The following is a 23,550-nucleotide window of genomic DNA, read 5'->3' on the forward strand; positions in this document are numbered from 1 at the left end:
TCCTACATCTTCTCAACCACTGAGGTCAGACTAACTGGCCTACAATTTCCTTTCTTTTGCCTCTGTCCCTCCTTGAAGAGTGCAAAATTGCAGTCTTCCAGAGCCATTCTAGAATTCAGTGATTCGTGAAAGATTATTACTAATGCCTCCACAATCTCTTCAGCCACCCCTTTCAGAGTTCTGGGGTGTACACCATCTGGTCTAGATGAGTAATCTACCTTCTGACCTTTCAGTTTCCCGAGAACCTTCTCTCTAGTCATAGTAACTTCACACACTTCATGACCCCTGACGCTTGGAACTTCCACCATATTGCTAATGTCCTCCACTGTAAAGACTGATGCAACATACTTATTCAGTTTGTCCACCATTTCCTTGTCCCCCATTACTACCTCTCCAGCATCATTTTCCAGTGGTCTGATATCCACTCTGCCTCTCTTTTACACTTTATGTATCTGAAGAACCTTTTGATATCCTCTTTAATGTTATTGGCTAGCTTACTTCTGAATTCCATCTTTTTACCTTCTTAATGACTTCTTTAGTTGCCTTCTGTTGGTATTTGAAAGCTTCCCAATCCTCTGTGTTCCCACTAAATTTTGCTCTAAATTATGCCCTCGCTTTGACTTTTATGTTTACTTTGACTTTTTCTATTAGTCACTGTTGTGCCATCTTTCCTTTGGAATACTTCTTCTTTGGGATGTATATATCCTGTCCCTTCCGAATTGCTTCCAGAAATTCCAGCCGTCGCTGCTCTGCCATCACCCTTGCCTGTGTTCTTCTCCAATCAGTTCTGGCAAACTCCACGCTGCAATTCCGTTTACTCTACTGTAATCCTGATCTGACTTTAGCTTCTCCTTCTCAAATTTCCGGGTGAAGTCGATCATATTTTGATCACTTGGCCCTAAGGGTTCTTTTATCTTAAGCTCTCTAAACAACCCTGGTTCAATGCATAACACCCAATCCAGAATAGCTATACCTCTGGTGGGCTCAACCACAAGTTGTTCTTAGACATTAAGCTCCCAGCTATAGCCTTTCAGCCATGATTCGGCGATGCCTACAACATCATACCTGCCAGTCAGCAACTGTGCTGAAGCTCATCTACCTCCTTCTGTATTCTGTGCACATTCAGATACCAGTCCTGTACTTGCACAACAGCCGCCTTTTCGATTTTGTTCACCCTTTACATTGCAAGTTATCTTGTAGACTGCAGTTTTGCCCTTTCAACAGCTTGTCCTCACTACACGTTGCCTCTGTTTTTAAACCAGCTACCTCATCTTCAGCACTATTATCCGCCTTTCCTCCAGTACTTCTTGCATTGAAATACAGGCAGCTCAGGACACTGGTCACACCATGCTCAACCTTTTCATTGTCTTAAGATCTTACCAGCATCTGCCTCCACAACCTCTCCTCTAACTGTTCTGGCAGTCTGGTTCCCATCCCCATAACTCTAGTTTAAACTCCACCGTGCAGCATTAACAAACCTTCCTGCTAGGATATTAGTCTCCCTCCAGCTCAGGTGCAAACCGTACAAGTCCCAACTTCCCTGGAAGAGAGCCCAATGATCCAAAAATCTTTTATCCTCCCTCGTACATCAACTCTTTAACCACATATTAAACTGTATAATCTTTCTAGTTCAGACCTCACTCACACGCCTGGGGTTCCTGCCCTTTAACTTAGCACCTATCCCTGAATTCATCACTCATTCTACCCATATCATTGGTACCTACATGGACCACGATTTCTGGCTGTTCACTCTCCCACTTAGGAATGCTGAGGACTCGATCCAAGATATCCTGTACCTTGGCACCCAGGAGGCAACATACCATCTGGGAATCTCGTTCTCACCCGCAGTATCTCCTGTCCGTTCCCCTAACTAACGAATCCCCTATCACCAGAGTATGCCTCTTCTCCCCCCTTCCCTTCTGGGTCACAGAGGCAGACTCAGTGCCAGAGACCCGACCACTGTGACTCTCCTCTGTAGATCATTATACTCCACCCTCACCTCCAACAGTATTCAAAGTAATATACCTGTTATACCAGAACGGTCACATTATACCTGCAGAGAAAGGGGGAGCAGGCCCGATGTCCTTGCTCTTGAGGAAAGGTTGAGAGGTTCATCAGGTTATGTAATAGTTTGATATAAGCAAACAAAGAAAGAAATCAGCAGTGGGGAAGGAATGAAATAAGAGGCTGGGAAGTTTGCAGTGAGGTAAGGGTTAAAGGCAACATCCGGGCAAGGACGACCTGGATCATTTGTAGTCAAGTGAGAGTACCAGAGACACTTCTGCTTATGGCAGACGAAATAGGCTGGGGTGACTGTGGCAGTGTGTACTTAAGCCAGACAAGTGAGGCCTCTACTGAGAATTTTGTAGAAAAGTCTTCCTTAAACATAGTGTCCCTTTGCACAATAAGAGATGTCAGAGCCAGATGAGATAGAAATAACGGAAGGATGTGCAGTACAGCCAACATCTGAAGGGATAATTGCTTTACCAACTTCAAAATATCATCAGTTGTGAGCTTGAAGTTTCAATTGACTTTTAACACCTCTATTGTGAACGGTGATTGATCTTGCAAGTAAGGAATTCAAGCAAATAAAATTTACCAGTATCTGTAACCATTAAGCCAATTCTGTATAAAAATAGTAGCTTTCTGTTCAGCCTTCCGAACAGTGTGGTGACAGGAGCCATGCTTTTCTCCTTGAGCACAAGCAAAATAAGAAGAAAGCTTGAGTCGTAAGAGTGCATGTGTTCTGGGCTCAGTTATTTTAGTTATTTCATTTTATTAGTGGTGACAAGGCCACCGATGTATAATGATCGTTAAGAAATCAAGAAGCAGCAAGAAGCCTCAAGAAAGCAGCTTCCATCGTCATGGACCCCCACCATCCAGCCATCCTCTCTTCTCGCTGCTGCCTTTGGGCTAAGAGTTACAGGAGAGTTTGGTCTCACACCACCAGAATCTGGAACAGATGTTACCCCCTCAACCAGTAGGTTTCTGAAGCAGCATAGGTAATTTTATTCAACACTGAACTGATTCCACAATCTATGGACTCATTTTCAAGGACTCTACAATTTCTATTCTCAGTATCATTTATGTATTATCTTTCTGTATTTGTACAGTTGAGCTTTTGCACATTGATTGTGTGTCAGTCTTTGTCCATGTTTTAATTTTTCATTGATTCTGTTGTATTTCTTAGTTTTACTGTGAATGCCTGAAAGAAAATGAATCTCAGGCTAGTATATGGTGACATATATGTACTTAGATAATAAATTTAATTTGGACTTTGAACTTGGAAGGCAATTTAGAATAGTGAGATTGTTATTCATAGCCAGTGAGTATCTGAGGCATGTGGTTTGAATCCATTTATTGGAAAGACAGCCATGCACAGAAGTGACGGGAAGAGATGATTATGCTAAAGTCATAAGAGGAAATTTGGGAGTTGGGGTGTAGAATAAACAACTGACTGGTCTCACGTGTAATGTTTTGTAAGCTACAGAACAAAAAGAATTAGAAAAACACAAGAACAGGGAATGTGAGTCTTTTCGTGATTACTTTAAGCAAGGCATGCACATATCACATAGTGTCATGATAAATGCAATTCACTTATTTTTACATGTCATCCATAATGAATTATTTAAATGAACAAGAATTCTTAATCAAACAATATATGTACGATATTACTCAAATACTACTGAAAGATTAAATACACAACAGTATGTCCTGCTTTTATGTGTCCTCATGGAATTCTATGCAGCATCTTTTTCTATTCATTGTATAGAGATGGGATGAATTACTACGTGGTAAAAGTAAGGTAGTGTAGGAACCCAGGGGCAAGGATGATTTGCTGTAGCATGGACTCAAACATCTTTCTACATAATTAAATTTCCAAACTCCTAAAGAATTAACTGTACTTGCTGTTGACAGAATCATAAATGGCTAACTACTATGACATTAAAGTACTACTAATAACATTACAAAGTAAATCAAGTAGGCTTAAAATATAACAGGAAGTCTATTAACAAATCTTAACTTTAATTCCTCGGAGTCATTCCACTCTTTTGAACTCCTACTGCAAGAAATGTTAAACTTTCAGCTGCATAGTTGGGAAAATACCAGCGAGGTATTGTCACTGAGTATGGGGCTTACATGTTTATGCATGTATGTGTGGAATTCCTGAACTCTCTGCAAACTATGCTGGCAACTCTCTGTAAATTCAGACTCAGTAATAAAATTATTCAGATGTTATGTTTAGGTTACTAGTAATAAAACTGATAGCATTTACTATGGGTGTTAGGTTATGTACCTTTATTCAACAGTTCAACAAGCTTTCTGTGTTTTCATTGAAACAAGGGAAAAAGTAATCAAAACATAATATTCTGCATAAATGATGCATCCTTCCTACAGTGATATTCATTCAAGGCCACATTGAATTGTATGGTTTTAGATTACAAAGGAAAAATATTTGACGGCCTTAAAGAAAGAAATCCAATATTCACAACTATATTAGAAAACACCATTCCGTGTGGGAGTTGTCCTTCAGTATATAATACAGTGATTTGATTCTTCTGGGGAGGATGATAAAACATTAACCAATTGTACAGATGGATTTAGTTAGAAAAGGTGAGTGTCAAAGCACTTCTATAAATGAGTAGACAACTTTTTATTTGAAGGAACGATAACTTTTGGCAAATCACTTGATGCTTAGTCATATTATGTAAAACTGTCTTTATGTCCTTTGCCAAGCTACAAAAATGGAGTCGAGCAATGTTAAAGAGATTAACTTTATGTAGATTGAAGCACACACTGAAATGTGTTGGTTTCGTCAACAGCCAGCACAGTCAGAAATGAGCTGGGGACAGCCCTACAAGTGTCGCCATGCTGTTATTAAATATATTTTTAACAAATCTAGTTTCTATATAAACATCAATCCCAATGCACGGAGTAAAGAGCAAAGCTCAATGTAAATTTATTATCAAAGTGCACCATATACAACCCTGAGATTCGTTGTCTTGTGGGCATTACACAAATGGCAAAAAGTGAGTGAATAGCAGACAGAATATCAATACCAAATCAGGAGTTCAGGAATATTTAGTTTAGTTCAGTTCAGTACCACTAGCTGACTGCAGGCTGCGGAGCCGATTTACAGGAGCGCCCCAGTCCCCACCGATTGCACTAATCAAACCGCTCACAATCAGCAAACAAAAAGTGACCAGAATCCAGTAGCACATGGATTATAGAACAGGTCAAAAACTGCAGTCATCACAGGCGGTGCTCTGAGCATCAGTTTGCAGTTTGTGTTCTGGCAGTTATGTTGCAGTTTACTTTCCTCTTTAAAAACTTCAAATGAAAGTTCAAGAGAATGAAGCACTGACAGCATCAGTTTTCAGCAACCAGAAAGCATGTTGCTTGTAGCAAAATACATCTGATGCCATCCGAGTCTCTGCTGTGTCCACTGTTTGAAATCAAGTGATGGATATTAATATACAAGTTAGTTGCTTGTATTTAATCAAAGCACACTCCAGTCAGAGGCTACTGCAGTATGCACTCACTGGCCACTTTATTAGGTACCTCTGTACCTAATAAGGTGGCCTCTGTGTGTACTTTCACAATCTTTTGCTGCTGTAGCCCATCCAGTTTAAGGTTCAGTGTGTTGTGTGTTCAGAGAGGCTCCTCAGCAAGCCATTGTTGTAATGCATGGCTATATGAGTTACTGTTGCCAGTCTGACCATTCTCCTCTGACTTCTCTGATTAACAAGGCATCATTGCCCACAGAACTGCCACTCACTGGATTTTTTTCTTCTTTTTGCCCCATTCTCTGTAAACTCTAGAGACGAATATCCAGGGAGATCAACAGTTTCTGAGGTGCTCAAACTATCCACTCTGGCACCAACCATCATTCCACAATCAAAGTCAATTAGATACTTTCCTCCCCATTCTAATGTTTGGTCTGAACATTGCATGTCTGCCTGCTTTTAATGCATTGAGTTGCTGCCACATGATTGGCTGATTAGATATTTGCATCAATGAACAGGTGTACAGGTTCAAATTTCAAAATAAACTTATTAGTAAAGTACATATATGTCACCATATATAACCCTGAGATTCATTTTCTTGCGAGCATATTCAATGAATCCAATAACCGTAATAGAATCAGTGAAAGACCACACTAACAGGACAGGCAACCAACAAAGAAAGAATGATAATAAATAAATAAATAAATAAATAAGCAATAAATATTGAAAACATGAGATGAAGAGTCCTTGAAAGTGAGTCTATAGGCTGCTGGAACCGTTAAGTGATGGGACCAGTGAGGTTATCCCCTTTGGTTCAAGAGCTTGATGGTCAAGGTGTAATAACTGATCCTGAACTTGGTGGTCTGAGCCCTGAGGCTCCTGTACCTACTTTCTAATGTCAGCAAGAAAGGAGCATGTCCTGGGTGGTGAGGGTCCCTGATGATGGATGCTGCTTTCCTGTGACAATGCTTGTGTAGATTGCTCAATGGCAGCGAGGTCTTTGCCTGTGATGGACCCCGCTGTACCTAATGAAGTGACCACGGAGTGTATGTGGTATTCAAAGCAACATTAAATAATCCTGTGCAGCAAGTTGTGATATTCTGAAATGTTTTTAGTGTGTACACTAACTGGAAGGCAAATGTTTTCACTGAAAATTATCCCTTTATGTTTTCCATTTCAACACTTTCTTCATTATCGTGTAATTGAAGTCAACGGTGCACTTGTGAAGCAGCCAACAATCTTCTGGAGGAACTCAGCAGGTGTTGGCAGGAGTGGGGAGGATTTGTCAACATTTTGGGTTGAAACCCTGAATCAAGACTGAGTGTTGAGAGGGGAGATGGCCAGAATAAAGGGAGGTGGAGTAGTGAGACAGGTGGACTGAGGACGGGTTAAAAAAAAACGTGCCAGCTGGACCAGGTAGATGAAGGAAGGAGTGTGAAGTTGGAAGAAGGAGGCAGGTGAATATAGAGGCAAATAAAAGAAGGGGGGAGGAAGAGGGGAAATGAGAGGCAGATGGAGTGAGGTGGGAGGAGTGACGGTGAAAGTTGGATATACTGCTGGAGGGTATTAGTGCTACTAGTACTGGAAACTGATAACCAAAGGAGGTGATAATGGGAACCATTAGGGGAGAAATGATTGATGGGGTTGGGGAAAGAAACCAGTGAGTGAACTATATTCTAGTGGGTGTTGGAGGAGGAGGAAGTGATGGATATGGGTGATGTTGGGATTTGCAGTTTGTGTTCCCCTGGTCCTCACTCTTCTTCATATGAGCCTCTGCGTCCTTTGTTATTTTCACCAGATGTAATGTGATCCCACCAGCACCCACATCTTCTCCTTACCCCTTTCCACATCTCCCTGATGCACTCATGCCTTCGCACCCAACCCTCCCTGACCCCTGCAATTGCAGGAAGTGTAGTGTTGTTCCTACACCTCCTCTCACCAGCATCCAGAAACCTAAACAATCCTTTCAGATGAGACAAGGATCTTTGTGCAACTTTGTCCTCTGCAATCAGTGATCCCAATGTGGCCACCAAGTGTGAGATCAAGTGCAGACTGGGCAACGCTTGCATGCAATTTGAATCCATCTTCACATTCTCACACTGACCCGTGCATCATCAGACTTCTCCGTTACTAGGGCAAAGCCCAGCACAAGATAGAGGAACAACACCTCGTATTCCACCTGGATAGTCTACAACCATTTGGTATGAACTTTCCAATTGTAGGTAACACACCCCCAGAGAGAGTTACCCCATTCCACTGCTTCAGATCCTCCTCCCATTTTTGTCCCCATAGTCAATTACCCAATCAAACCCTCAACCCCCTAGACCCCCATCATCTGTCGTCATCCTCCTCTTCCCTTTCTTTCTGCTGCCCTGCCAACTATACACACAGTCTACTTGCAGGCTCATCCCCTCCCTTATCTGGTTTCCATTATCATCTCCTTCACATGTCAGATTCCAGCACGTACCCTTTTCTGTCCCTGTTTAAAAGCCTCCAGCAGCTGTGTCCAACCTTCACCCGCCTCTATTTCTACTGCACTACATCTGTTTTCTTTGTCTGCCTCCATCTGTCACCAGCCTGCCCTCTAGCTCCCGATTCCACCCGCCCTGCTCTGTCTGGCACAACCTGCCCATCACCTTTCTCCACTCCTCAGTCCATCATTCACCTCAGGTTCTTGTGCTGCACTCTTCCTCTCCTCTTTATACTGGTTGTCATCCCTCTTCACTCTCAGTCCTGATGCAGGGTTTTGACCTGAAATGTCAACTATTTCTTCACCCCCACAGGAGCTGCTCGACCCACTGAGTTCCTTTAGCAGGTTGCCTGCCGCAGAAGATTCCAGCATCTGCAATCTCTTGAGTGGACTTTTGAATCTATCTGGGCTGTATAGCTGGATATCTTTGTGCTATTGTTTATTTGAAATTTGAACAGGACTGGTTTAATTGCAATGTAATACTTCTTTTGTCTCTCTTGTATCTTGCAGGGAAGGTGATTGGTGGTTAGGCCGGTCCCTCGCTACAGGAAACACTGGATACATCCCCAGCAATTACGTTGCACCTTCTGACTCCATTCAGGCTGAAGAGTAAATAATTTGCTTTGCAAATGATAATCTGTTTAAGTTTTGATGCAACATTACTTTGTAAGGAGGAATGCCCGTGATATTTCCCTTTGATATTTTAAGGAGAGAGCATGATTTGTTTGCTTAGCCAGTCCTCTAAACTTCTCCAGGTACTGTTTTGAAAAGGGTAAAGACTAGAGTGCCATGTTGTCTAGATATTGGGCTATCTTTAGGTTGAAACAAGGCCGATATCCAGGACAACTCCAGTGTGAAATCTGTATTTTTCACAAAATGTTGATCTCTTACACCAGCGGTTCTCAACCTTTTTTATGCCACAGAGCTTTACCATTAACCCAGGGGTCCATGAACCCCTGTTTTAAATCAATCACAATCTCTAAAAACTTAAACCAGTTTTGCACAGATTCCAGTTCAAGACATCTGTCTTTATATCTGTAGATGTTAATGCTGATTTTATTTTATTACAAAACTTACTGAAGTGCGGAAAAGGAGCACACTTCTTTTCGATCTTCATTCTTGCCCTTCTCCAAACAGTGGCTCAAGTCATCTTTCTTTATTTGAGCCCGATAAGCTGTCTAATTGGAAGGATGGGGGTAAACAGAGATCTTAGAGGCAGATGCAGCTCATCTTGTTCCCTGGTAACACCACTACATTCAAAATGCAAGAGCCTGGCGTTCTTCAGCTTCTCTTCAGCATTGTGTTATTGTAGCTGCTGCTTGTGCTCCAGTGGCCAGATTTGCAGCTATGAGATAAAAACAAACAGGCCTACAATATTAGCAATGCAACTTGTCTTCAAACTTCAAACTTGGATATCCTTAAATTAAACCAGCTTAAAATATATATACTTTTAACATTTATTTTTGAATTAAATATGGCTGTAATGAGCAGCAAGTTATTTGTGGATGTTGGAGTACCATTGAGAAGGGGAAAGATAAGGAGAAGGCAGGGGAATTGTTCCTTTGTAAAAAAAAATGGGGACAAGATTAAAAAATAGAACATCTTAAAGATAATCCTGAGAAGCTGCTTTGGTACTTCAGAGGTTAAACACGCTGCTTGGAGGGCTCCAGCTCTGGAAGGGAGATTTCTTTGGTTCTTTCAACTCAGCAGATTATTGGTGCCTTGGCTGTGAGCACAGTGGGGACTGCAGTGAAGGAATCAGTCCTTAGCTGGGAAGTGCTGGTACAGAAAGAAAAATTACTGAGATGCTACAGAAAATGTCATTATCCAAGAACCAACCTACTGGAAAATTTATGCTCCGATGTATTTCCAAATCTATGCTTTGAGGCAAGCCACCTGAATTATTGAAGCTGCTATCTAGGGGGGCATATGCATTATTAATGGACTGTAGTGTGTGGTCTCAACACAGTGTATGATTGACTATTTGAAGACAGGTTTGAGAGAGATTACTATTCGGTTTAATTTGAATGGGTTAGCTAGGAGTAAGGAATAATTCGCTCTGATTGCAATGTTGATGGCCAAATTCTAAATCCACCTGAACAATATGTATTGGTAATATTGATTACCCTAGCCAGATTTTTGTAGAGGTAACTACTTTTGCCCTCTGGGATTCGGATTCAATTATTGATTATGTACAGCAAAACATAGTGAAATGCGTCATTTGCATTAACAACCAACGCAACCTAAGGATGTGCTGGGGGCAGCCCACAAGTGTTCAAGGTAGATTTATTATCAAAGCACATATATGTCACCAGATACAACACTGAGATTTGTTTTCTTGTAGGCATATCCAGTAACCATAGTAGTATTAATGAAAGACCACACCCAAAAGGGCAGACAATCAGTGTCCAAAATACAACAAGTTGTACAAATACTAAAAAATAAATAAATAAGCAATAAATATTGAGAACAGGAGATGAAGAGTTCTTGAACGTGAGTCCATAGATTGTGGGAACAGTTTGGTGATGGGGCCAGTGAAGTTGAGTGAAGTTATCCCCTGTTTCAAGAGCCTGATGGCCACACATTCTGGCACCACCACAGCATGCCCACGATGCTCACCAGAACAACACAGTAACTGTACAGCTCAAAAACCATTGTCAGCTATTGTCAGTCATCCTGTTTAATTGAAATGCATTTTGTCTTGTCATACATGTACAGGCTGCTGATTTAGAAGGCACAAGGGACGGTACAGCAGCGGTAGCTTCCAAGGTTGCAGTCTCCCTCCTAATATTTCCACATTGCCAGTGAATTCACTCTGGTATACCCTCACCCCATTCCCAAAAGTCTGGCGTTACAACAACATCAAGTGTGTTCAGTGTTGACTGAATCACTGCAGCTTGTTGGGAGAGAGATAGTGGAGACAGATTGTAGACAATGACGACTCTGTTTAACAAACTAAAAATAGTTATGAAAACCATTTAAAAATGGCTGTTTTTGACTCAAATAAGAAATGTGGATTTATCTCCTATCAGTTGTTAAGGGATGCCTCAAAGTACTTCACAATCAACAAGCTGTTAATGTAGTGTAGACACTTAGTGCATAGAAACAAGGCAACCAAGTATTGAGCGGTGATGTCTACAATTACAATGTGACCAATTGCCAGAGAATCTTGAGAGCTCTGTTTTGCCAAAGCCCCCCAGAGAATTCTACTTTTATTCATGAAATACTGCGATTAATTTCATAATGCCAAACAGAGTAATAGTCTGATCTGAAAGACAATACCGTGCTCTTTTTTTTGTACTGAACTCAATTCATATTTTAGATTGTGTCACATCCTGAGAAGGACCTTAGAATAGAGAGTTCAGTCAAGAAGACTGATGGAAAAACAATTGTTTTTAAGATCCCCTGCTGGAGAACTGAAAGGATACCTTGCATGAAATCACAAAGGCATCTAATCTTTGAAAATCAAAAAGAAAAATAGCCAGAAACGAAGCCCAAGTGGCATTTTTAATTATTTTCATTAAGTCATACAATGAATTGGTTACCTATTAAAAAGTCTCTGTGGAGAACAATTTTTGTGGTTAAAATTCCTTGTTACCATAGCTAATAGGATGATTAATTTATATATACAAGGTATGTATGTTTGCTGAAATTCCAAATAGGAGTAGTATTTAAATTTATAATGTGTAATAAGGCTGCTTGATTGAGCTATTCTGACCCAAAAAAAACTGAGTCTTTGAAATTGAAGAGGGGCTTTCTGGACTAAATTTGAGAGCTAAAGGATTGGTAATCCAACAATTCAATGCACCGTACTCTTTTCATTTTGATATCCAGTTGCCTTTTGAGCATAAAGTAAAGATTTGACACTTTAGAAGAAGAATTGTGAAATGAATTATTAAATGCAGTGGTAGGATAAAAGTGCTGAAAATTGCAATGAAGTTGATGATGGCATTTAATGACCATTGTTGCCAGTCTCATTAGTGAAAGCTCCATCGTTTTGATCATTGAACTGTGTAATTCTGTTGGAATTTTCAGCAAAATGGACTAAAAGCACCAGGTTAGATGGAATGGCAATAACCGAATATCTTTCAGTCATGCTTGTTAAAATCGTCATAACTGTACACACTGACCGTGAACTGGAATTGTTTGACTCCTATTCTTTCAGGTGGTATTTTGGGAAGATTACTCGAAGGGAATCAGAACGAATGTTACTAAGCCCTGAAAATCCCAGAGGTACCTTTCTGGTCAGAGAGAGTGAGACCACAAAAGGTAATTATTAATTCTAATGAATGAATGAAATTCCTTTTAGAAAGATATCATGTTGTTTTCTTTCCCTGTGGAGTTCCTTTGCTTAGACTCTTAAAATTGACTTTTTTGACTAAATGTTGTACGTTTTGTAACTCCAAAACATAAAACTAATTTAAAAGGAAAATGCAGAGTCCAGAATGCAAGGCTAACTTTGTTAAGTTGAAGTGAGCTACACATACATTATGTGGTGGCGTGGTGACATATGCCATTTACATACTTTTACAGATAACCCGCAATGCATTATATAAACAACAAAGAAAGCCTAATCAAACAGTGTATTTACAATATTCAGATACTACTGAAATATTAAATACACAAAACTTCTCCCTGCTTAGCTATAAATTCAACATAGAGTGCATCTCACCTATATACACAGTATATGTGTACAACAAGCTGGATGAACTCAGCAGGTCGGGCAGCATCTGTTGAAACATGTTGATTTGACCACAGCATCTGCAGTGTACTTTATATACACGGTATACTATGTAATACAACTATTATATAGATATCCACAGCATAGTACATTTTAAATCATCCCATTTAGGCTCTAAAGATTTAATTGCTGTAGAGGATTTCTTGCTCTTGAGGCATAGTGTCTTCCTTGACAAGGGAGGTCACTCTGCTTGGCAGGTAACTTGTGGCTCTAAAAACAGTCTCGGGTATTGGAGCCTCCTCCGTGGTGGTTGTAGGAGTTGACTTTGAGACTGAAAGAAGCGATTCTTTCAGCTCCAGACACCTTTCTTTCCTTTTCTATGCTTTTCTCTCTGGATCTACTTTGATTCTTGCTTCTCTCCCGGTCCCAGTTTCTTTCTCTTTCTCTTTATCCTTCTTTTCCTTTTTCTTTTTTCTAGGATGCACATCTTCATCTTAGGAAGTTGCATTTAGTCCACTGGAGTATTCTCTTATTATTCCTTCTGTTGCTCCCCTTACAATCTGATTTCTCCTCTTGGTTTCCTCATGCACAACATCATCTGATGAATCTTGTGTTTGGATCTCCATTTGATTCCTTTATTTTTGGCCTTCCATTCATGCAGCTGGGCTTTGGTCTTTGCATCTACTTTTACAAGCAGCTTTTTGTCTCCTACATGAAGTTCATGCAATAACCTTAATGCACGCAGAGTCAATTCTGGTTCATTATACTCCCAAATGCTGAATGCTTGCTCCTTGAACTCTCTTCCAGCTTAAAACCGAGCCACATTTCACGGGTAAATGCATGGTTACCATATCAGAAGCTTTCTCAGATATGTTGCCTACAAAAACTATTGTAGTCAGATCACTATTTTCATCACTTTCACAGTTCATCAGAGCAGCATAGTCCTTCCTTGGTACAATATGCTTTCCAAACAGAGGTACAGAGGCTGGCACCAACACCTGTGCCCTCTGTTGCGCAGTGGCTCATGGTGTACAGCATGGACACAGTTGTGGCATCATCCAGTACTTTTCTTAATTTGCTTCCAGTTGACTTTTACAAGGGAAGTGGGATAAAAATAGTGGATAGATCTTCAGTCAAGATGCAGTTGTCTCAGCCAATCATGTCCGCACAGTGCTGGTCCTCCTGTTTTTACCACATACAAGCCCAATGTGTCTTGTTATAGTTCACTGTTACAGATGTCACTCCCACAGGAGTTAGCTTCTCTCCAGTGTAAGTTCTTAGTTGGATACCTGCAAGCTTCAGTTTAGTATCTTTGAAATCATTCAAACGCACTTTGTGGAATAACTGATACAGCCGAGCCAGTGGCCAATTCAATTTTAATTAATTTGTGTTTACTTCTGGTATAAGCCATATTGCTTGTGTCTTGTTAGTTTTCACACTGTAAATCTCAAGGCTATTCATTTCAGCATCACACACCACGATCAGATTTTTCATCAACAGCATGCAGATTAGTGCTCTTTTTGAAACTGCAACTTGACTTTTTATCTTTTTCTCTTCCCTGTGCAACCCGTTTATTTTTATCTGCCTGACATATGCTTTGTATGTGTCGTACTTGGTTGCATTTTCTCCAAGTTTCACCTTTAAATCTGCATTGGTCCGGTATATGTAAACCCCTGCCATAACGGTAGTACAGTTTGTTCGACCAGGCAGGTTCTGTTTAGACATTGCAATTTTGTTCACGCTCACTTTAATTTCTGACTGCAAGGCAATTGCATCTGTGTCTGCTGTTTCCATTGGTATATGAACTTCAACTGCTCTTTGAAATGTAAATTGGGCTTCAGTTAGGAGTTGTTTTTGAATGCTTTCTTGGAAGATTCCACAAACTAAACAATTTCCCCGTGCACAAGGAAGCCCATCACTGAACTGACAATGCTCAGCCAATCTCTTCAACTCAGTGACATAGGCTGAAATTGACCCCTCTTTCTTCTGGTTCCACTTGTAAAACCTGAAGTGTCCTGCAATCAACAATGGTTTCAGTTCTAAGTGTTCCTGCATTACTTTCATGATTGTATTTATTTTCACCAAGCTCATTTTGGCTGGTTTGGGTGGAGCAGTCAAACTGCTAAGCAAACTGCATGGTTTTCCACCCAATGCACTCAGCCAAACTGGTACTTGTTTCTCATCTGCTATTCCACTTGCATTAAAATACTGCTCAATCTATTCCATATATATTCCAGCTATCTTTTTTGTAATCAAATATATCAATCTTTCCGATGCAGCCAGCCACTTCTGCCCCATTTTTAAATGAACATCACCAGATACTGTTTATGAACCCAGGAATTCTTCTGTTTTCTTGCTATTTTTTTTACTCGATCGTCTTTCCTTTTCACAAAGAAAACATGCTGCTCTAATGGAAAGAAAATGAGCTGAGTTTTTTTAAAACTTGACTGTTTCTCACTGCGCTTTTTAAAGCTCGAATGTCTCGCTACACTTCAGCAGGTAGATAGTCATCTTGGGATCACATTAAAAATACCTTGTCATCACTGTTGTGTTTTGTAAATCCAAAACAAAAAAACTAATTTAAAAGAAAAACATGGAGAGTCTGGAATGCAAGTCACAAACACGAGGAAATCTGCAGATGCTGGAAATTCAAACAACAACACACACAAAATGCTGGTAGAACACAGCAGGCCAGGCAGCATCTATAGGGAGAAGCGCTGTCGACGTTTCGGGCCGAGACCCTTCGTCAGGACTCTTCGTTTTGTACTTTAAGTGAGGTGTGTACATGTCATGTGGCGGCGTGTTGGCATATACCATTTACATACTGTTATAGATGACCTGCAATGCATTATGTAAACAACAAGAATTCTAAATCAAACACTATTACTCAAATACTACTGGAATATTAAATACACAACATTCACAATCAATTATGCACCATAATGGCATATTAATGTACCTAGGAGTAGCAGCCTTACGCTGGGTGTACAATCCAAGAATATCTTCTCTGGACTTAGCCAAAATCATTGAAATCTACCCTGCTGCTGAGATTGTTGCATTCTTCTGCATTTAGAAGAGATTGAGTTATTAAGGAAATGAAAGGACAAATCTTTTTAGGTAGTGGAAGCTCATTAAGGAAATACTCATATCATGATTATTTTGCACCGATTTTCCCAGCCATGGAGGGTTTTTCAGGGGCACCACAGTAGCGTAGCGGTTAGCGCAACGCCTTACAGTACCAGCAACCTGGTTTCAATTCCCATTGTTGTCTGTAAGGAGTTGTATGTTTTCCCCGTGACCGCGTGGGTTTCCTATAGGTGCTCCGTTTCCTCCCACAGGTCAAAGACGTACCGGTTGGTAGGTTAATTGGTCATTGTACGTTGTCCCATGATGTTATGTTTGGGCTGGAAGTGTAGTGGCACTTGAGGGCTGTCACCAGCTCATTTGTTGCTGATCTGATTTGACGCAAAGAACGCATTCCATTGTATGTTTTGATGTACGTGTTAAACTGAGCTGCTGCTTATGCAGACTAGGCTAAAAACCAGCAGTAATTTTAATATTCTCGCTGTGCTAGTGACCAAATAGTCAATGATGACCTCGATATTCAAAATAATCAAAGCCCAAGCATGGCCCTGAGGTGATACACTTGTTGATTTCAGAGCTTGAGGAAGTGAATGAGATAGCTATGTTCTCTTTCTTTAAACGCCACTGATTTGACAGCCTTTTTCTCTAACACTGTATCCTCAAGAACCCGTTTGATCTTGCTAAAGAAGAATGGTTTTGGCTAAAAGCACTTGAACCTGAAAAACACCCAGAATGAAATGATGGACCATGAAAGTTAGGGTCAGAAAGTAAATTCATTTGTTAGTCTTTTATTGTGGGTGGAGTTGGGGGGGGGGGGAGGTTGCTGTTGATGAAGAAGGTGATTCTCTTGTTACTTACACAAAGTCTGACGAGCCTGATTCAGATCGCTTTTAACTTTTAAGCACTTGAGTAAGCATTCTCAGTTAAAGCAAGCTGAAATGCATCTTGCCTTCACCAAAGATCTTTATTCTTGAGCTCTGACTGGTGTGTAAGAGCGTAGGATGTGGAAAGCGGTGCCCTTGGGCTGCAGCTTGACAGCTTCTCACTCCTGCGTTACTTCTGCTTCATTGTTTCTGCGCAGAGGGCAGATGTGAGCTCCTGTCGTTTAGTACGGTGATGAAAAGAACAATATTTCACAGGGTCTGTTGACAGTAGCAGGCAAATCTTCTCCATTTTGACATGTGTAGTGCTCCCATCTCGTGAGCTTTCGTGACAATTTACAAAGCAGCAGACTAAAAGAAAGTACGTGTGAGACAACAGAACTTGAAACGTTCTGTTGGCTACAGCTTTTCGAAATGACTAAGAGTTCACTGGGTGACTGGATGAGGATAAAATGCATGTGGTGAAGTAGAGACTTAATTACAGGCCATACAAATGTGGGCTTGTCCCTCAGCAGAAATACAGTCACTAGGAAGTACATAGTAACCAAATGGCAAGCACAAGGTGCTGAAGGATCTCAGAAGACCAGGCAGTATCTATGGAAAAAGCCGGATCTCCCAGTGGCCACCCATTTTAATTCCATTTCCCATTCCCATTCCAATATGTCCATCCATGACCTCCTCCACTGTAGTGATGAGGCCACACTTAAGTTGGAGGAAACACATCTTATATTCTATCGGGTAGCCTCCAACCTGATGGCATAAACATTGATTTCTTGAACTTCTGGTAATGCTCCCCACCAGCCCCCCCAACCATTCCCCATCCCTTTTTCCTTCCTCATCTTAGCCCCTTGCTCATTGCTTCCCTCTGGTGCTCCTCCCCCACTTTTCTTTCTTCCATGGCCGTCTCTCCTCTTCTGTCAGACTCTCCCTTCTCCATTCTCCAGCCCTGTACCTCCTTCACCAATCAACGTCCCGGCTCTTTACTTCATCTCTCCCCTTCAGGTTTCACCTATCACCCTGTGTTTCTCTCTGCCCTCTCCCCACCTTTTAAATCTACTCCTCAGTTTTTTTTTTAACTCCAGTCCTGCCGAAGTGTCTTAGCCCAAAACCTCGACTGTACTCTTTTCTATTGATGCTGCCTGGCCTGCTGAGTTCCTCCAGCATTTTGTGGGTGTTGCTTGGATCTCCAGCATCTGAAGATTTTCTCTTGCTAGTAACCAAGTGGAATGGCTTCTGATGTTATCAAGTCCTAGACAATATTTGGGTTGGTGATGTAACTGCAAAATAATAGATTCAAGGTCTAGTTCACTGCCAAGTTGGTGAAAGCATTCTGGGAACCTCATTGCATTGATTTCACTATGGCACTGTAAGTATTTTAAGTTAAATCTGAATAGTGTTTTGAATTAACATTATTGGTTGAACAATGATTGATTAGTCAAATTTAGCAATTTAGAAATAAGCCAAGCATTTAGTTTGCAGCCGTGCTATAGCTTTTTAAATATCCATCACCGAATAAAAACCTGCAATCTTGGAAATGGTTGGAAGGATTCATTTCATAAAAAGTCTTATATATTCCGGGGTTCCCCACCTGGGGTCCTCAGGCCCCTTGTTTAATGGTATTGGTCCATGGCGTAATAAAGGTTGGGAACCTCTGTACATCTGTAATCTGAAGGTTTAAAAAAGAAACTATTCTTGTTGCCAGCTTAGTTTCTATTAATCTCATATTCCATTATAGATTTATTGAGTATGCCTGCAAGAAAATGAACCTCAGTGTTGTATATGGCGACATTTACATGGTTTGATAATAAATTTACTTTGAACTTTCAACTTGGTTTAGACATCTTTATTATAGACTGAGTGCTCATGAGAAACCCCTATTGGCTAGAGGCAGAATAGTATGAAAAGTAGGTCACTGAATGGATAAAAATGGTTTGTTCCCTTGCTCTCAAGGCCAAATAAAACAGACACAGGTCAATTCTGAAAGTCTATTAAATACCACAAACTACCCTCATTGTGTCAGGCATCAACAATGCCAGAAAATTGTTATTTGAATATAACACCGAAGTGTTATTTGCTGCTAAAATAAATTATAGATTTTCATTCCTGTGTTGAACGCTACATTTCAGGAATAAACATGGAGAATATGTTTTCACCCTGAGAAAAATTGATAGCCTGTTGGGCAAACAAAGAATCCTAGGAATGTAGAGATTTCCTCATGTAAATTCTGAGTTTTTGGAGTTTTCCTGTTTGCATCTGGACAAAGCCAGTCAGTTGTCAAAGGCACTTTTGCAACCATCCTTGCATCAGACAGAATCAAGCAACAAGAGCCCTCCATCCAACCTGGTGCACTGTTGACTGTTTCACAGAATAATGACTGAGAACTTGGGCATTTTGGTCAGTGCTCCAGGTAGCGAACTGTCTCCAAATTGCAGTACAGACGACATGTGCAGATTGACAGCCTGACTTGTGATATTAAGCAAAAGGACATGTACGGTAGCTCAGGCCTTGCTGTACACCCTGGAAAAGCGCAGAGTTAATGTCAACCTTATTGCATGGTTAATTCGGCAACAGTCCTGCCTAGTTCGGCCTTTCCCAATCCCATGGTAAAATCCACAGCCATAAAGCACCCTCCCCACCCCCCACATCTCTGTCTGTGTTACTTAAAGGGATCACTAATTCATAGAGGCTCCATTCCCACCTTCACATCTCCAGGATGCTGCTGATAGTCGTGAATCATTTGTTGCATAACGACCTGCTCAATGGCAAGCCATTAATCGTTTTAAATTTCCTCTACTTGGCCACTGGGAAGTCTAAATTCAGGATTTTATTGTCCTGCCAGTGATTTTATAGACTCCAACAGTCACTCAAGCTGAACCAAATTACTAACAAACTTCAATACCAAGCTTCATCGCCATACCACATTTTCATTTCCAGAATGTTGCGTCCCTCTGTCATGTTTCAGTTCCAGTCAGTCCTTTACCCTGACTCACTAGTTCTTGATTCAGTTCACGTTCTCTTTGCTAACATCTCTACTGTTCAGTTCTTGGTAAAATGCGCACGACGTGGTAGCGTAGTGGTTTGTGCAGTCGCTTTACAGCGCCAGCGATTTCTGATCAGGTTTTGATTCCCGCCGCTCTGTGGTCGGAGTTCGTCTGTTCTCTCTGTGACTGCTCTGGATGCTCCGGTTTCCTCGCATATTCCAAAGGCATATGGTTACAGGTAGGGTTTGTGAGTCGCGGGCATGCTATATCAACACCAGAAGTGTGGCGACACTTGTCGGTTGTCCCTAGCACAATCTTCACGGACTTGATTTGATGCAAATGATGCATTTCATTGTTTCGATATACATGTAACAAATAAAGGTAAAGTTTGTCTTTATCCTTGAGATCTTTAATCTTTAAATTCTTAGTGTGTGTTAGCATTGGTTACCTGTACCTTGCCCCACATTCTTCTTTCCCTGTTGCCCTGCATTGGCTACCAGTATAAATGGTTTGATTTAAAGCCCCTCATACCCTCAGCCCTATTTAAGTGTGCAACATCTTCAAGCTATAAACACAAGAGGCTCTGCAGAAGCTGGATATCTAGATGGGCACATACAAAATGCTGGAGGAACTCAGCAGGTCAGGAAACGTCTACGGAAATGAATAAACAGTTGATGTTTCGGGCCGAGGCCCTTCATCGGGACTGGAAAGGAAAGGAGAAGAAGCCAGATTCAGAAGATGGGGTAGGGAAAGGAGTGGCGTGCTAGAAGGTGATAGGAGAAACCAGGTTGTGGGGGGAGGGGTGGATGAAGTGATAAACTGGGAAGAGATAGACAGAAAGGGTGATGGGCTGAAGAAGAAGGAATTTGATAGGAGAGGAGAGTAGACCATGGGAGAAAGGAAAGGAGGAGTGGTCCCGGGGGAAGTAATAGGTAGGTGAGGAGGAGAGAAGAGGGAGTCAGAGTGGAGATGAAGTGGCGGGGGGAACTGGAAGTTAGACAAATCGATGTGCGTGGCATCAGGTTGGAGGCTACTCGGGCGGAAGATAATATGTTGCTCCTCCAACTTGAGCATGGCTTCATCATAACAGCCCCTTGTTAGAAAGCGAATGGACATTGAATTCTAAATGGTTGACCACTGGGAAATCCTGCTTGCTGTGGGTAGTTAAAGGTGTTTGACAAAGTGGCCCCCCACTGTACACTGTAGAGGAGAATGCATCGGGAGCACCAGATACAGTAGACGACTGCAACAGATGAGCCAGGTGAAGTGTTGCCTCACCTGGGAGGACTGTTTGGGCCCCCGAATGGAGGTGGAAGAGTGAGTGTAGCAGTTCTGCCAGGAGGGACGAATGGACAAGGGAATCACGAAGGGAATGGTCCCAAAAGCCACCTCCTCTTGTCCTGTGACAATTTGTCCCACACCGGGCTTTTGCATTTGCTGTCTTTCCATCTCTCCTCAATTCCGTCATTAAAATGGCTCCTACTGTCAGGATTTCCTCAAACCTGGTGCTTCTTTTCCCAAGCATTCAAAAGCTTTGTCAATACACATTGTTTTAGACTATACCTTCTAATACTGCTATCTTTAGCTTAGTGATTTTAGAGTCATTGATTTTAAATATTTAATTTATTAAGCTGCAAATGCTCCAGGAGATGCTTTGTTAAGGGTGATGTATGTAGAAAATAAAAGCATTTCTTTTTTTTTGTCTTATTTTTAAAAATCAACCCTTGTTTCTGAAATTTCAGTCCCAGTCTGGAGCTACTTATAATCAGCAATGGCTCTGTGATTGATGTGTTGTATCAGTAGGAGCGATCCATTTACAGAGGAATGAATTTCCAGTAGATAAAGCAATTCACGGTCAAAGGACAAGCATCAATAGTTCATAAATGCTGTGAAAAATGAATCGTTCACTTGCAATTTTTGTCCATTAGTGCAGTAGTTCGAAAGTTCTTGCAAGTGTCCAGGTCCTACTATTCCATAGTGGCACTTACTGAATACTAATGCCAGACGGGCGGCATGGTAGCGTAGTGGTTAGCAAAACGCTTTACAGTACCGGCGAGCCAGGTTCAATACCCGCCACAGTCTGTAAAGAGTTAGAATGTTCTCTCCTGTGTCCACATGCATTTTCTCCTGGTGCTCCAGTTTCCTCCCACAGTCCAAAGACCTATTGATCATGATTAGGGGTGAATTGATCATGTTTAGGCTAGGGTTAAATTGGGGATTGGCATGGCTTGAAGGACCGGAAAAGCCTACTCCACGCTGTATCTAAATAAATGAATATAAATAAATAAATTACAGTACTGTGAAAAGGCCTTTGACACATATTTATTTATTTGAGATACAGCACGGAATTGGCCTTTCTGACCCTTCGAAACATGCAGCCCAGCAATCTCCCAGATTTAATCCTAACCTAATCATGGGACAATTTAAATGATCAATTAACCTACCAACTGGTGCATCCTTAGATTGTGGGAGGAAACCGGAGCATCCGGAGGAAATCCACACAGTCAAAGGGAGAACGTACAAACTCCTTACAGGCAGTGGTAGGAATTGAACCTGGGTCACAGGTACGGTAAAGCATCATGCTAACCACTATGCTATATAGCTAGGGTGTTTATGTCTTTTGCACAGTACTGCTTATATCAGTGTGGAACAGAGTGTAAATCTGGCAGGAACAAAGGATGTTGGAAATAGTGAGGGTGGAGTGCTGCAGGAGAGGTATGGACAGGTGGCAGAGAAGGCGTGCCAGGGGTGGTGTGGGTGCAGGCACACCCTTCCCTGAAACACTAGATAAAGTCATTGGATTCCAAACAATTGGTTTATTGATCATCACAGAATGACTCTCTGGTGCTTCCCGCTCCCTCCCCTCTCCCTTCCCCTTTTATCAAACCATGATTTCCCTCTCTTTGCCCCCTTCCCACTCTCAGCCCACAAGAGAGACCCATTATCAGAATCAGGTTTGTCATCACTTACATATGTCATGTTTTCTTCAGCAGAAGTACAGTGCAATGCGTAAAATGATTGCAGTGTGCAAGATTCTTGGGCAGCCTAGCTATATATATGTACCTAAGACTTTTGCATGGTACTGTGAATTAAAATAAAACTGATGCAACTCATCTGTTGGAGCCCCAGTACCGTTGACAGACATTCGTTTACAAATTCTTTATTGGTCTTGGTCTTGTGCCTTAATTTCTTTCTGAAAGTCTTATAAACGTACTGTTTGTGATGCTCCTAGTTTCCTGCTGCTGCTGCAACCCATCCATTTCGAGGTTTGATGTGTCACGGGGACAGAAGATCCAAGGGTCAGATACAAAGTGTGGCTATAAGGGCTGGACAGGAAAGAGTTTGTCAAATGTGTTCAGGGAAGTTTCATTGCTCGATGCACAGCTGTCCACAACAAGAGAGTGCATGATATTGGATCTCTTATTAGGAGGTGAGATGGGGCAGGTGACAAAAGTTTGTATAGGGGAAAACCTTGCATCTAGTGATCGTAATGCTATTAATCTCAAGGTAATTATGGAAAAAGATAGATCTAGTCCTTGGGTTAAAATGCCCAGTTTTCAAGAGGTAATGAGGCCCTGGTCAAGAAAAGATAAGGTGCTTAACAGGTATAAGCAGGTAGGAACAAGTGAGGTACTTGTCTCACATACAAAATGCAAGAGAGTTCTTACAGAGGGCTAAAAGAAGGCATGAGGTTGCTCTAGCAGAGAAGGTGAAGAAGAATTCTAAAGGCTTCTACAGATATATTAAGAGCAAAAGGATAGCAAGGGAAAAATTGGCCCTCCAGAAGATATGTGTGGAGCTGGAAGAGATGGGGGAGATGTTACAAGGATTTTTTGCATCTGTATTTACTCGGGATTCAGACACAGAGTCTGTGAATGCGAGGCAATGCAACAGCAGGGTCATGGACTCTATACAGTCTGCTGTCCTGAGGCAAATTAGAGTGGAT

At 41.4% G+C, this 23,550-nt stretch overlaps 1 protein-coding gene across 3 annotated transcripts in view; it reads left to right on the forward strand.

The window, feature by feature from the left end:
- The window catches only part of LOC140736124 (proto-oncogene tyrosine-protein kinase Src-like), a 215,255-nt gene that overhangs the window by 131,926 nt on the left and 59,779 nt on the right, over positions 1–23,550 (forward strand). For all 3 annotated transcript variants that reach the window (XM_073061919.1, XM_073061918.1, XM_073061920.1), the window contains 2 exons: positions 8,488–8,586; positions 12,143–12,246. In XM_073061919.1, coding sequence (XP_072918020.1) covers positions 8,488–8,586; positions 12,143–12,246 — 203 coding nt within the window. The remainder of the gene's footprint in view (positions 1–8,487; positions 8,587–12,142; positions 12,247–23,550) is intronic.

The sequence above is a fragment of the Hemitrygon akajei genome, chromosome 11 (assembly GCF_048418815.1).
Source record: "Hemitrygon akajei chromosome 11, sHemAka1.3, whole genome shotgun sequence".
Taxonomy (NCBI): Eukaryota; Metazoa; Chordata; class Chondrichthyes; order Myliobatiformes; family Dasyatidae; genus Hemitrygon; species Hemitrygon akajei.